At 36.7% G+C, this 16,903-nt stretch overlaps 1 protein-coding gene across 2 annotated transcripts in view; it reads right to left on the bottom strand.

Moving 5' to 3' along the window:
- Positions 1-16,903, bottom strand: part of MDM2 (MDM2 proto-oncogene) — a 42,164-nt gene that overhangs the window by 10,968 nt on the left and 14,293 nt on the right. For both annotated transcript variants that reach the window (XM_077111366.1, XM_077111367.1), the window contains exons 9-10: positions 13,785-13,940; positions 2,246-2,323 (exon numbers count right to left, since the gene is read on the bottom strand). In XM_077111366.1, coding sequence (XP_076967481.1) covers positions 2,246-2,323; positions 13,785-13,940 — 234 coding nt within the window. The remainder of the gene's footprint in view (positions 1-2,245; positions 2,324-13,784; positions 13,941-16,903) is intronic.

Genomic DNA, 16,903 nt, shown 5'->3' with positions numbered 1-16,903 from the left:
CAGCCCCAAAACTGGGGTGTTTAAGGCCCTTGATTTGAGGCGTGCTCTTACGAAATTCATTTCTATAGCAGAGCAGCTAAGCCTACATAAAATCATGCCAAAGAGTTACTTAAAGAAAATCTCTTTTGTTGCTCAGAGTGGACTCCCTCTCTAAGCCCAACTCTGCAAGGAAAATCATTATCCTCCCTCTTTGTGGGACATGACATCCACGGGTGAAAATCTCCCTGGCAACATGAGACATGACTCTCAGGGATGAGCTTGGTCCTGCCACAATGGGATCAACAATATCTTTCTGACCAAAAGAGGGAAAAGAAATGTAACAAAATAAGGCATCAGTGGCTAAGAAAGTTCAGATAGTCGAAAGGCTATTCTGGAGACTACTCTTGTCCAAGCTTCAGCTGGAAAATGCTAATTGTCATGGTTTACCAAACCTTAATCGACATCATTCCTGTTAAGCCTAAAGAACACCCAGGGCTGTATCTGAGATTCTACAAAAGTTTCACATACTAAGTTTACTTTCCAGAAACCTATAACCTCCAGATGTTTCCTAGACCAGATAAAGTCTGAAATCCAGAGGGACTGGCATCTCCAAGAATATCAGCCAGTTCCATACCCCTATCCCATATTATCCACACCCCTTTTCAATGTGAAAAAGTCTGAATGGGCATAGCTCAAATAGCCTAAATAGCCCTAAAGATCAGGAGAAGGATCAAAGGAGAAGGAGGGGTTATAACACAGAAGTTAGAATTTAACAAGTATTGACTGCTGAACCATCGTATCGATGTTTCTTTTAGTCTCCACTGTCTTGGAGCAGCTAGAAGGAAAAACTTGAAATTGTGGAACTGTAATCCATAACAAACACTGAAATCTTTCTACAACTACTTGTTAAAATGCACTTGGAAATGTATTGCTTTTTTTGCATATACGTTATATTTCACAATAAAAAATGTAAAAGAAAATAAACATTTTAAAAATTTCCTCATTCAGCTGCTCCTAAAAGATCCTTAAAAATAAACCAAGATATATGACTCATTTCTTAATATCTGGATTTTATTTCAATTTCTGTATTATTGTCACACTAAACCTGTTAGTTTGATTTTTTTAATATGATTTTACTGAGATATATTCTCACACCACATAAGCCATCCAAAGTAGCTGTGGATTTTGAATAAGAAAAATTATGTTACTGTGCTGGTTTGAAAGGATTTATGTCCCCTAGAAAAGCCATGTTTTAATCAAAATCCCATTTCATAAAAGGCAGAATAATCCCTATTCAACACTGTATGTTTGAAGCTATAGTTAGATCATCTCCCTGGAGATTTGATTTAATCAAGAGTGGTTGTTAAACTGGATTAGGTAATGACATGTCTACACCGATTTGGGTGGGTCTTGATAAGTTTCTGGAGTCCTATAAAAGAGGAAACATTTTAGAGAAAGAGAGAGATTCGGAGAGAGCAGAGAATGCTGCAGCACCACAAAGCAGAGAGTCCACGAACCAGCGACCTTTAGGGATGAAGAAGGAAAACGCCTCCTGGGGAGCTTCATGAAACGGGAAGCCAGGAGAGAAAGCTAGCAGATGACGCTGTACTCACCATGTGCCTTCCAGCCAAGAGAGAAGCCCTGACTGTGTTCGCCCATGTGCCTTCTCACTTGAGAGAGAACCCCTGAACTTCACTGGCCTTCTTATCATTCCCTGGATGGATGCCTTTGATTGGACATTTCTACAGACTTCTTTTAATTAGGACATTTTCTCGGCCTTAGAACTGTAAACTAGCAACTTATTAAATTCCCCTTTTTAAAAGCCATTCCATTTCTGGTATACTGCATTCTGGCAGCTAGCAAACTTGAACAGCTACTTATAGTATAGATTAAATATCAAATTGAGGTTTTCCAATTTGAGAATTCTATCAATTTTTGAATCCATAAGAGCTCAAAACAAAACTGCAGTTCAGTTTTCCTTTCGTACATTAGCGAGTATTATAATGTAGTATAAAAGGAGGGATGTGTCAAGCATACTTCTAATTTCTTTGGGATCACTATGGCTTTCTAACTGTGATCTTTGTGATATAAAGAAGCAACCTGATTTACTGCACAGAGCAAATACTTTAGTCCAGAGAATTCTGGAATAAAAAATCCTGGAGTTGAAAAAAAAATTACCTCATTTCCATTAGTAAACTAGATACATTTTTCTAATCTTGATCTCAGTGTTATTTTTCATTGCTTGAAAAAGTACATATATACTTACAGCTAAGGAAATTTCAGGATCTTCTTCAAATGAATCTGTATCACTCTCCCCTGCCTTATACACAGTGACTCGATACACCTAAGAAGACAAAATTCATTAGCATCAATTCATTACCTTTTTTCCTTCAACCAAGGTTTCTTAGTAAGTTATAAACAATGTGCATTATTATATTTGAGAAATTCTGATACAAAGATCAAAATGAATAAGTATGAAGAGGGTGAAATAGAAGAGAGTGAAATCCTTACTCATCACAGTAAGAAGCCAATAATCAGAATGTTTAAAATAAATAAAGATTCAGGGTCTTCCAAATGGAATAGCTCGAGTTCAGCCCTGCTCCATGGGAAAGTTAAGAGAAGGGACAGAAGGGCGACTGAGATGGAGATTTAAGAGTGCAACTGACCTGGGGGAACCTTCTGCACCACAGGCAGCCCTGGTTGCAGAGGTCGAGGAACTTTAAATGCAAAGACATCATAAGAGACAAAGAAGGACACTATATACTAATACAGGGTCAATTCACCAAGAAGATATAACAATCATAAATGTTTATGCTCCCAATCAAGTAGCACCAGAGCACATAAGACAGACATTGACAGAACCAAAGGGAGTGACAGATGTTTCAATAACAGTAGGAGACTTCAATACACCACTCTCCTCTATAGACAGAACAACCACACAGAAGATCAACAAGGAAATAGAGAAGTTAAACAACACAATAAATGAATTAGACCTAACAGACATATATAGGTCATTGCACACCAAAACAAGAGCATATACATTCTTCTCTAGTGCTCATGGAACATTCTCCAGGATAGATCATATGCTGGGCACAAAACAGGTTTTATAAATTTAAAAACATTGAAATTATTCAAAGCACTTTCTCTGATTACAATGGGATGAAACTGGATCTCAATAATCACCAAAGAACAAGAACATTCATTAAATAACACATTCTTAAACCACCAGTGGGTCAAAGAAGAAATAGCTAGAGAAATCAGAAACTAACTGGACACAAATGAAACTGAGAATACAACTTATCAGAACTTATGGAATGCAGCAAAGGCTGTGCTGAGAGGGAAATTTATTGCCCTAAATGCCTATATTAAAAAACAAGAAAGAGGGTGCACGGGTAGTTCAGTGGTTAGAATTTCTTTCATGTGAGAGACCCGGGTTTGATTCCCAGACCATGCACCAAACCCCCCACAGCGCCAAAACAAACAAACAAACAAAAAAGTAAAAGCAAAAATCAAGGACTTAACAGCACACCTGGAAGAACTTGAGAAAGAACAGCAAACAAACCCCAAAGCAAATAGAAGAAGAGAAATAACTAAGATTTAAGCACACATAAATAATGGGAGAACCAAAGAACAATAGAAAGAATCAATAAAACCAAATTGGCTGAGAAAATCAATAAAATTGATAGACCACCAGCAAGACTGACAAAAGAAGAGAAAGCATGCAATTAAACAAAATCAGAAATGAGAAGGGGTACATAACCACAGACCCTGAAGAAATAAAAGAAATCATAAGAGGATACTATGAACAACTATATGCCAACAAACTAGACAACTTAGATGAAACGGACAAATTCCTGGAAACACAAACAAGATATACTGACTCAGGAAGAAACAGAAGATCTCAAAAACCATTCACAAATAAAGAGATTCAATCAGTCATCGAAAATCTTCCTACAAAGAAAAACCCAGAGCCAGGTGGCTTCACAGGGGAATTTTATCAAACATTCCAAGAAGAACTAACACCACTTCTGCTCAAACTTTTCCAAAAAATTGAAGAAAAAGGAATTCTACCTTACTCATTTTTGAAGCTAATATCATATTATGATACTTAGAGAGAAGAACAAAGCCATCAGGTTGGGGTTGAAGTGATCCAGACACAGGGGTAAAGAAGACAGTGTTCATATTTTAGAACCACACAGTCTTTGAGAAAAAAGAAATAAAGCTTTATTTGGTCTGGAACTGAAGTTTTCTGCAGCACATAATCTAATTCAACCTATCTGTACAGCTCATTTGAACAAATGAAATTCAGGGAGCCCAGAAGAAAGAAGTTCTTTAACCCTGAATAAATTATTGTAATGCCTAGATACATCCTAGAGTATATTAAGCAGAAAATCAAAGAGTATTGGCAGGAAAAAGAAAAGCTGATGAGGGCCAAGATGGCGGCTTAGCGAGGTGTGGGATTTAGTTCGTCCTCCAGAGCAGCTAATAAATAGCTAGAAACAGTACAGAACAACTGCTGGGGCCATGTCAGAGACCGGACAAACAGCGTACCCCAGTCTGGACAAGTTGGACCGGCTGCAAGCCCCACAAGAACTGTAGTTTCCCAAGCCGCAGAGGCTGGCGCCCCTCCCCCACAGGCTGCTTCCATGAGGGGAAAAGAAAGGGATTTTACCAACAGCCGGGGCTGAGGGCAACCAAAATTCCATTGCGGAATTAATTAACAAATTCTGACAACTGAAAATAGGCCCCCAGCTCAGCTGAACCTCTAGTAAAAGTGGAGGTCACTGGTTTTTGCCCTGATGCAGAGGGGGCAGGGCTAACGAAAAAAAAAAGAAAAAAAAAACAAAAAACAAAACAGAAACAGAGGATTCTTTGGATTTGAAAAGGTCTGGGCCTTGAAGGAAAAGAAGGGGCACATAGGACCTGGAGATACACAGAGCAACTTACCAACTTAAGCTCTTGATTGCCAAACCTGAGGAATGGGGGTCTTACTCTGGAAAGGATTTTTCTCTTTCGTTTTGATGGCTGTTTCTACGGCTTGGCTGCTCTTTGGATACAGTTGCAAGGCTTTTTCTGGCTCCACTGCCCCAGGCAGTCTGGAGCCTGTGCCTTCCCCAGGAGAGGGGTGGGGCCCAGCTCAGGTGGAATCCCTCCCTCATGGAGTTCAGACCCCAGGGTCTGGAAAGCTTAAGGATTAAAGTCAGCCTACAACCTCTCCTCTGTCTCATCCACGCCCCAGCAGGGAGAGTCTGCTGAAGTTAAAGGTACCGCATCACCTTATGCTGGCGGGACCTCCAGGCAGACAAAAACCACATCTGGGCAGGATAGGAAAATGGAGAGCACACTTCTTAGGAAAGCCTTTCATCTGCTGGGTCTCACCATCAGAGAAAACTTACGCAGGTGACTCTTTCTTCCTGAGAGGAGGCCAGTTTGGTCTGGGAAAATCTGGCTGGGGTCTATAATACTTAAGTAGACCCAACAAAGTGGGTGGGGGAGAGAAGGCACCATACAGGCAGGGCAGGAAACAAGAAAACAAGAAATGAAAAATCCTAATCTGTTAAATAAAACCTAAGCCAGAGGTCCAGAATTAGCTGAACTGAATGCCAAAGAACAGACAGACAACAAAGTCATCCAGCAAGAAAATCCTAGGTAAAAAAAGTGAAAACAATCTCCGGAACAAACTAGTTAAGGTAATTAAATCCCCAGACACCAGCAAAAAATAACAAATCATACTAGGAAAATTGAAGATATGGCCCAGTCAAAGGAACAAACCAACAATTCAAATGAGATACAGGAGTTGAAACAATCAATTCAGAATGTTCGAACAGACATGGAAAACCTCATAAAAAATCAAATCAGTGAATTGAGGGAGGATATAAAGAAGGCAAGGAATGAACAAAAAGAAGAAATCAAAGTCTGAAAAAACAAGTCACAGGACTTACGGGAATGAAAGGCACAGTAGAAGAGATGAAAAAAATAATGGAAACCTACAATGTCAGATTTCAAGAGGCAGAAGATAGGATTAGTGAACTGGAGGATGAGACATCTGAAATCTGACAAGCAAAAGAAAATAAAGGGAAAAGAATGGAAAATACGAGCAGGGACACAGGGAATTGAATGACAACATGAAGCGCACAAACATACATGTTGTGGGTGTTCCAGAAGAAGAGAAGGGATTAAGAGGAGAAAAACTAACGGAGGAAATCATCACTGAAAATTTCCCAACTCTTATGAAAGACTTAAAATTACAGATCAAATAAGTGCAGCATACCCCAAACAGAATAGATCCTACAGATGTACACCAAGACATGTACTAATCAAAATGTCAGATGTCAAAGAGAAAGAGAGAATCTTGAAAGTAGCAAGAGAAAAGCAATCCATCACATACAAGGGAAGCCCAATAAGACTATGCGTAGATTTCTCAGCAGAAACCATGGAGGCAAGAAGACAGTGGGATGATATATTGACATTACTAAAAGAGAAAAACTGCCAACCAAGAATTCAATATCCAGCAAAACTGTCATTCAAAATGAAGGAGAAATTAAAACATTTTCAGACAAAAAAATCACTGTTGAGAATTTGTGACCAACAGACTGGCTCCACAAGAAATACTAAAGAGAACACTAGTGACAGATATGAAAAGACAGGAGAGAAAGGCATGGAGAAGAGTGTACAAATGAAGACTATCAGTAAAGGTAAAAAGAAGGAAAATTAGATATGACATATAAAATCCAAAACGAAAAATGGAAAAAGAAAGTACTGCCCATACAATAATAACACTAAATGTTAACAGATTAAACTCCCCAATCAAAACACAGACTGGCAGAGGTAATTAAAAAACAAGACCCATCTATATGCTGTCTACAGGAAACAAATCTTAGACCCAAGGATAAACATAAGTTGAAAGTGAAAGGTTGGGAAAAGATATTTCATGCAAATAACAATGAGAAAAGAGCAGGAGTAGCTACAGTAATATTCAACAAATTAGACTTCAAATGTAAAACAGTTAAAAGAGACAAAGAAGGACACTATGTATTAATAAAAGGAACAATTCAATAAGAAGACATACCAATCATAAATATTTATGCACCGAGCCAGAATGCTCCAAAATACAAGAAGCAAATACCAAAAAGAGAAATAGACACATCTACCATAATAGTTGGAGACTTCAATTCCCCAATCTCATCAATGGACAGAACATCTAGACAGAGGATCAATAAAGAAACAGAATTTCAATAATACAATAAATGAGCTAGACTTAACAGACATTTATAGAACATTATACCCCACAACAGCAGGATGTACCTTTTTCCCAAGTGCTCATGGATCATTCTCAAGGATAAATGATATGCTGGGTCACATAGCTAGTCTCAAGAAATTTAAAAAGATTGAAATCATACAAAACACTTTCTCAGATCATAAAGGAATGAGGTTGGAAATCAATACTAGGCAGAAGGTCAGAAAATTCACAAACATACAGAGGTTCAACACCACACTCTTAAACAACCAGTGGGTCAAGGAAGAAATTACAAGAGAAATCAGTAAATATCTTGAGGCAAATGAAAGTGAAAACACAACATATCAAAATTTATGGGATGCAGCAAAGGCAGTGCTAAGAGGGAAATTTATTGCCCTAAATGCCTATTCCAAAAAAGAAGAAAGAGCAAAAATGTAAGAATTAACTGTTCACTTGGAAGAACTAGAGAAAGAACAGCAAAATGACCCCAAAGCAACCAAAAGGAAAGAAATAATGAAGACTAGAGATGAAACTGAGCACATGATAACAGTTGAGAAAATCAACAAAACCAGAAGTTGGTTCTATGAGAAAATCAATAAGATTGATGGACCCTTAGTGAAGTTGACAAAAAGAAGATGAGTGAGGATGCAAATAAATAAAATTAGAAATGGAAGAGGAGACATAACCACCGACCCCACAGAAATAAAGGAGGTAAGGAGAGGATACTATGAACAACTTCATGTTAATAAACTAGACAATATAGATGAAATGGACAACTTCCTAGATAGGCATGAACAACCAACACTGAATCGAGAAGAAATAGATGATCTCAACAAACAAATCACAAGTAAAGAAATTGAATTAGTCAATAAGAAGTTCCCAAAAAAGAAAAGTCCAGGAGCAGATAACTACACATGTGAATTCTACCAAACATTTAAGAAAGAATTAGTGAGAATGCTGCTGAAACTCTTCCAAAAAATTGAAGAGGAGGGAAGGCTACCTAACTCATCCTATGAAGCCAACATCACCCTCAGACCAAAGCCAGACAAAGATATTACAAGAAAATAAAAATACAGATCAATCTCTCTTATGACTACAGATGCAAAATCCTCAACAAAATTCTTGCAAATTGAATTTTTTATAATTAAAAGAATTATACACCATGACCAAGCAAGATTCATCCCAGGTATGCAAGGATGGTTCACCATAGGAAAATCAATAATGTAATACACCATATCAACAAATCAAAGCAGAAAAACCACATGCTCATCTCGATTAATGCAGAAAAGGCATTTGACAAATTTCAACATCTTTTCTTGTTGAAAACACTTCAAAAGACAGGAGTAGAAGGGAACTTCCTTAACATGAAAAAGGGAATATATGAAAAACCCACAGCTAACATCATCTCAATGGGGAAAAACTGAAAACCTTCCCGCTAAGATCAGGAACAACACAAGGATGTCCACTATCACCATTGCTATTCAACATTGTATTGGAAGTTCTAGCCAGAGCAATGAGACAAGAAAAAGAAATACGAGGCATCAAAGTTGGAAACAAAGAAGCAAACTCTCACCATTTGCAGATGATATGATACTATATGTGAAAAAAACCAAAAATCCACAGCTAAAATACTAGAACTAATAAATGAGTGCAGCAAAGTGGCAGTTACAAGATCAGCACTCAAAATTCTGTAGTGTTTCTATACACTAGTAATGAACAATCTGAGGGGGGAGATCAAGAAAAATTTTCATTTACAATTGCAACCAAAAGAATAAAATATTTAAGAATACATTAACTAAGGATACAAAAGAACTATAGAAAGGAAACTACAAGAAATTGCTAAAAGAAATCACAGAAGACATAAATAAATGGAAGGGCATACTGTGTTCATGGATAGAAGATTAAACATAGTTAAGGTGTCAAATCTACCTAAATTGATTTACAGATTCAATACAATACCAATTAAAATCCCTAAAACTTAATTTTCAGAAATAGAAAAACCAATGATCAAATTTATCTGGAAGGGCAGGGTTCCCCGAATAGGTAAAAACATCCTGAGAAAGAAAAATGAAGTCAGTGGTCTCATGCTACCTGACTTTAAGGCATATTATGAAGCTACAGTGGTCAAAATGTCATGGTAGTGGCACAAAGATAGGTATAATGACCAAAAGAATCGAATAGAGTGTTCAGATATAGACCCTCTCATCTATGGACAATTGATCTTTGATAAGGCAGTCAAGCCAACTCACCTGGGACAGAACAGTCTCTTCAATAAATGGTGCCTAGAGAACTGGATATCCACATGCAAAAGAATGAAAGAGGATCCATATCTCACACAGTATACAAAAATTAACCCAAAATGGATCAAAGACCTAAACATTAGATTTAAGTCCATAAAACTGTTAGAAGAAAATGTAGGGAAATATCTTATAAAGCTTATAATAGGAGGTGTTTTCATAGATCTTATACCCAAAGCACAAGCAATGAAGAAAGAAAGAAGGAAATGGGAACTCCTCAAAATTAAACACTTGTCAAGTTCATCAAAGAACTTTGTCAAGAAAGTAAAAAGACAGCCTACACAAAGGGAGATAATTTTTGGAGACAATATATCAGGTAAAGGTCTAGTATCCAGAATATATAAAGAGATTGTTCAACTCAACAACAAGAAGACAGACAACCCAATTACAAAATGGGCAAAGGACATCAACAGACACTTCTCAGAAGAGGAAATAAAAATGGCCAAAAGGCACATGAAAAGATGCCCAACTCCCTGGCTATTAGGAAAACGCAAATCAAAACCACAATGAGATGTCATTGTGGGCATTATTGATAATGGCCATTATCAATAAAACAGAAAGAACAAGTGCTGGAGAAGATGTGGAGAAAGAGGCACACTTATCCAATATTGGTGGGAATGTCAAATGGTACAACCACTGTGGAAGGCAGTTTGGTGGTTCCTCAGGAAGCTAAGTGTAAAACTGCCAGATGACTGGCAATACCATTGCTAGGTATCTACTGAGAGGAGATGAGGGCAAGACAAAAAAGAATATTTGCACACCAATGTTTATAGCAGCATTATTTACAATTGTGAAGAGATGGAAACCGCCCAAATGTCCATCAACAGATGAGTGGCTAAACAAGCTGTGATATATGCATATGACGGAATATTATGCAGCTCTAAGACAGAATAAAGTTATGAAGTATGCAACAACATGGATGGACCTTAAGGACATTATGCTGAGTGAGATTAGCCAGAAACAAAAGAACGAATACTGGATAGTCTCACTGATATAAACTAACATTAATGAATGAACTTGAATAATTTCAGTTAAGAACAGAGGCATCAGGAGTTAGAAATAGGGTAGATATTGGGTAACTGGAACTGAAGGGAGACAGATTGGTGCAACAGGACTGATTGTAAAAATTCAGAAATGGATAGTACAATACTACCTAACTGTAACACAATAATGTTAGAACAATGGATGAAACTGAACCTGAGAATGATAGAGAGAGGAGGCCTGGGGGCACAAATGAAATCAGAAGGAAAAATAAATGATAAAGACTGAGATGGCATAATCTAGGAATGCCTAGAGTGTATAATGATAGTGACTAAATGTACAAATTTTAAAATGTCCTGCATGAGGAAAAACAAAGGAATGTCAATAATGCAGGATGTTGAAAATTGATGGTAATTAGTATTTTAAAACTAACTTCTGCGTAAGACTAAAGCAAAAAATGTTTATTTGGTACAAAATTTATATTTGAACTAGTGCATTTCCTAATTTAACTTATGTGGATAGCTTAATTGAACACCATAAGTACATGGAACCTTGAGTAGGGCATGAGATTTTGTAGGTTTGTCCAGATTGATGCCTCAATAAATCCCAGAAGGATTTGAACAGTGAATAAAAAAGTATTTGCAAAGTCCCCTTGGGGAATGGTGAGAAAGGGGGAAAATTCAACTTCCCCAAGTGCAGAATTCTTGATATTCTCACCAGTAGTGGGGACAATCCCGCATCAGGCTGAGCCCCCAATCTTGGGGTTTGTTCATATGAAACTTAACCCCACAAAGGATAAGCTAAGCCTACTTAAATTAGGCCTAAGAGTCACCCCCAAGAGAACCTCTTTAGTTGCTCAGATGTGGCCTCTCTCTCTCAGCCAAAACAACAGGCAAACTCACTGCCCTCCCCCTCTCTATGTGGGACATGACTCCCAGGGATGTGGACCTTCCTGGCAACATGGAACAGAAATCCTAGAATGAGCTGGAACTCAGCACCAAGGGATTGAGAAAACCTTGACCAAAAGGGGGAAGAGCGAAATGAGACAAAATAAAGTGTCAATGGCTGAGAGATTACAAACAGAGTCGAGAAGTTATCCTGGAGGTTATTCTTACACATTAAATAGATATCACCTTTTTAGTTAAACCATAACAGAGAGGCTGGAGGGAACTGCCTGAAAACATAGAGTTGTGTTCTAGCAGACATGTTTCTTGAAGATGATTGTATAATGACATAGCTTTCACAATGTGACTGTGTGATTAGGAAAATCCTGCATCTGATGCATCTTTTATCTACCTTACGGACAGATGAGTAAAAAACATGGATTAAAAATAAATTAATAATAGGGGAACAAATGCTAAAATAAATTTAGTAGATTGAAATGCTAGTGATCAATGAAAGGGAGGGGTAAGGGGTATGGTATGCATGAATTTTTTTCTGTTTTCTGTTTATTTCTTTTTCTGAATTGATACAAACGTTCTAAGAAATGATCATGATGATAAATATACAACTATGTGATAGGAAAAAAAGAATGTTTATATTGTAGTTGATTGGTTTTAGTAATTAAAATTAAAAAAAAAATAAGTATTAGCAAAGTTCCTTGAGGGATAAGAGAAAAAATATGGAACTATTAAACCTTACCATTAGGGAATCCCCTGATACTGTGTCAAAGTTCAGACCCAAATCAATAGGCCATACCCTCGTCCCCGGGGCTTACTTACTTTCGTGAAGCTTATGTAGGTAGCAGAGAGCTTAGACTACCTATAGGTAGGTCCAGAATTACTGCTGGAGGACCTCTTTTGTTGCTCAGATGTGACCTCACTCTCTCTAAGCCCAACTCTACAAGCGAAATCCTTGCCCTCCCCCCTATATGGGATATGACATCCAGGGGTCAGAGTCTCCCCTGGCAATGCAAGAGATGACCCCCAGGCATGAATCTGGCCCTGGCACTGTGGGAGCAACAATTCCATCCTGACCAAAAGGGGTAAAAGAAATGTATTAAATGAGGTATCAATGGCTGAGAGAGTTTATAAATAGAGTCGAGAGGCTATTCTAGATGTTGGTCTTACACAAGTTTCAGTTAGACCTTGCTACCTATCATAACCTGTCAAGCCCCAACCAGAACCATTCCAGCCAATCCTAAAGAAAACCTAGGGCAATACAAAGGATTCCACAAGGGTTCCATGCACTAGAGTAACTTTCCAGAAACTTACAACCTCCAGATGGGTCTCTGTTCCATATAAGTTCTGAAACCTGGAGGGCCCATCCTCCAGAATATCAAATAGTTCCATCGCCCTACCCCATATTAGCAAGAGACCCTTCCAATATGAAAAACTTAGAATGGTCATAGCCCAAACATTCCTAAGGAGAGGGAAGGAAAGATCAAAGGTGATGGTGGAGTTATACAGTGAAGACAGGACTTAACAAATGAATATGAATGCTGAATCATTAAACTGATATCTCTTTTAGTCTCCAATATTTCAGAGCAGCTAGAAGTAAAAATCTAAAATTGTGGAATTGTAACCCATGTTAAACTCTGAAATACGTTCTACAGCTAATTGTGGTACTGCGCTTTGAAATTTATTGTTTTGTATATATGTTATTTTCCACAAAAAAAGTCAATTGTGATGATAAAAAAAATACTTAAGCCCTCTAGCCTCCTATATTCCGGAGCAGGTAGAAGGAAAAATCTGAGAGGATCATATGGCCCATGACAAACTCTGGGATCTGTCCTGCAACTACTTGTTGAAGAGTACTTTGAAAACTATTGCTTCTTTATTTCTTTGCTTTGTATATATGTTGTACTATACAATAAAAAAGTTTAAAAATATACACAAAAAATAAAGATTCATAAAAAGCACTTTGAAATATATATATTGATTTTATATAATATACATAGGACAGTATTAATTAACAACAGAAATAGCTAGAAATATTGAAAGCAGCCAACTCCAAGAAACAATCTGGGGGTACTACTTGATTTTGTGTAAATGCTTTAATTTTATAAAAAGCAAATTAATTTTTAAGGGAGGGGGAGGAGATTTTTTTTTTTAATGAACAGGGAATTATAAGAATGCACATTAACATCTTTGGAATTCTTGGCATTAATTATGAGAACATAAAACAGAAAGAACACAAAAGCCTATGTCTGCAAACCAAAATTCTTGTTTGTACAAATCAAGAGACAAGGATTTAAGTGAAATTAATAAATGATTACTTCAATCTTAAAAGCTAATGAACATGGAAAATGTTTAACAATTTTTTAATTGTTAAAGGAAAAACAAATCTACCTCATCATCTTCATCTGAGGGTTCTGGTCCTTCTTCACTAAGGCTATAATCTTCTGAATCGAGAGATTCAACTTCAAATTCTACACTGAACTGATCTGAAACTGAATCCTGATCCATCCAATCACCAGAATGTTCACTTATGCCAGCATCAAGATCCTAAGAAAAAAAGAAAAAAGTGACATTTATTTCATCTTGGCTTTTAACAGCTTCCTAACTTATCTCTGCCCTTCTATTTCTTCCTCAAATCTTGCACACTGGCACTAGATTAAGAGTCTAGGTTATTACTACAACAGTTTCCTGTTCAAAACCCCATTACATAAAGAAAATGGCCAAAGCCCCTTGACATTCAAGGTACATTTAGTATGCCTATATTAAAAGTTTCATCTTATCTCCAACTAGACATGTCCCGGCCTATGTAGATTGTTCCTGGCCTATGTAGATTGCTTCGTAAACCAATCTTAGCACTTCAACTTCCAGACTTTATCTCTGTGACCGGTATGTTTCCAAAGATACCCACTATATGCTTCAGCAAAGCTTCCATCAAGGCAATGGCTCTTCTGCCTTTAGTTACTACTAATGGTGTTACTGAGCATTACATATTCTCATACATAAATTAAGCGAAACATAATTTTTGCACACGTTTCCCATTTTAATTATAAGCACTTCAAGAGTTAAGACCATGTCTTAATCATCTTTATATCATACAGATTTGTAGAATGCTAGTTATAACACAATAATGAGATTTTTAATTTCTTGTGAAGAGCTTTCAGACAATTTTGAAAATTTAAAATTCCATTATCTGCTTATCTGATTCCTTATCTTTGGACTTTAATAGCATAAGAAGGTAATAAGACCTCCGGTCTCAAATCTTTGCTGTCAGTGGGTAAAGTTAAACACATGTACAAAGCAGAAGAGCCTAAAGCTGCTAGAACTGAAAAAGTTCACTGGTATAGCTGTCAGGATAGACATTCTTATTCCACTATTTCATCTATAAAGGGGATTTGGATTAAACAATCATCTACAAAAACAAAACAAGTATATTATCTTACAACGACTGAGGGCCCCCAACACTCAAGAGAACATTTTTTAGAATGATAAAGTTTTAGCTAATGTTCAAAAAAGAATGGCTCAGAAACTTTAAAACAATGTATTTTCACAAAGCATGACACTGGCTTGACTTGGAAAGACCTTAGATTTTGTAATGAGAAATTCAATTTATGACAATTAGTGTGAAAATCCTAGACAAGTTACTTAATCCCTAAGTCCCCAAGTCTTAGTTTTCCTACCTGTAAAAAGAAGTTTAAGGCTGCTAAGATGATAAAATAATAGTATGATGTGAAGGGCCTAATTCTGAACTTAGACTACAGTACCTTAAGTTCCCAATTTATTACACCCAAAAGAAAGAAAAGATGGAATGGGAATGTACTTTCTTTTAACTCTACTGAAACACCAATAGGCTATGCCTTTCCTTCATAAATTGGTAAATGAAAACACTAAATGATGGCTATAACATTCTCATACAAGGTAAACAAAAGTGAAAAAAAAATTGGCTCTACTGAAAGCTTTCAAAACTAGAAACTAAACCTGAAAAACCACAGATTTTTAACAGACAGGATTTTTATGAAAGGACAGGACAGGACTAACAAAGAGAAAAAAGAAAGACCCTGTAACTTATTTTAATAATAAGGTGGTATCCCAGATACAAAGCAAGAACAAGGACTATAAACATCACTTAGCTAGAATTCTGATGTAATTTAATAAAGACTATCAGTTAAATGGGGTGTAGTGTTTCTATTTTTTAAAACCATTTATAAGAAATAAAATAAACCAAACATGAAAGTTTGTGTACATGTCAACTTTTCCTTAACTGGATTTGATTTTCCAGATCACATATATTCATAATCTGTTTTGCTGATAGTAGTATAATCTAATTTGAAAATAATAAAATACTATTTATTCTCTCACATGCCCCACCTTCTGCTGTGAAGCCTGGTCAGAGGCTCAACAGAACAAAGTGAATACAAATTAACAGTGCTAACTTTAAAGCATAAACTTGGCTAATGATATAGGTATCATATAGTTATTCAACTAAATAAGCCTTTCCTACGTCAAGGGCTTCATAGGTACTATCCTCTGAGCATTCTACCTAAAACACTATTCCCTCCACTCTTCAGATGTAGCTCCTTTCACCCTTCAACCATCTTTCTTTCAATGTACAAGTTTCCTCCTCAGAAAGGTCCTCCATGTCCACCCTGTCTGAAGTCAGTATTTCCCCCAGCTATACTTTTACCACTTTTCTTCCATCATGATATGTTCTCAAAACCCCATTTTTTTTATAGCACTTATTAAAATTTTTAATTATGTTTAATTGTTTATGGTCTCTCTCCCCATGAGAGCAGGGATCATGCCCCTACCTTGATTACCACTGCATCTCCAGGGCCAAATATGGAACCTGGCATAGAAAAGGAACTTAAATATTTACTGAATGATGAACTTGCTCAGACCGAGCTGGAGTTCGTAATACCACACAGTGGCATACATGAGTAATAATTTCATTAAGTGATAACTCTAGGAGATGCTTCTATATCTGTACACTCACCCCTTTGAAAGAGAAAAACGTAAAAAAACAAACAAAAAAACCAGACAGTAACAAGAGCATATAAAAAGAATAGATCACTATCATGATTTGCTTGGTCTCTTAATTCTAGTGAACTATAAACTAATTCCTAATATTCAGAATAATGACCAAGAGACACTGCCATACCACAAAGAAAAGCTCAAGTTGAACAATATTTTAAAGACAAATGTTTATTTAACTATAAGGAAACAAACATCTCATTTGTCAAATTCTTATTAACAAAGTATTTACCAAATTCTTTCAATGATATCTCTCAGGAATTTTACTCCTGGCTAAATCTTTCAAATTTTGTATAATCAGAAAGTACTGGTACTCTCCTATCACTCATGCAGTAATACCCAACATTTTACAACATTAGTAAATAGATCTTACCTGATGTCTAGACCCTAAAAGACAAAACTAAGCTCCAAATATGATGATTTAGATGCTAATGGCTATAATAAAAAGATATTTTTACTCTAAATATTCAAGACAAATTTCC

This window comes from Tamandua tetradactyla, chromosome 7, assembly GCF_023851605.1.
Source record: "Tamandua tetradactyla isolate mTamTet1 chromosome 7, mTamTet1.pri, whole genome shotgun sequence".
Taxonomy (NCBI): domain Eukaryota; kingdom Metazoa; phylum Chordata; class Mammalia; order Pilosa; family Myrmecophagidae; genus Tamandua; species Tamandua tetradactyla.
This window is presented reverse-complemented; position numbering and strand designations above follow the sequence as displayed.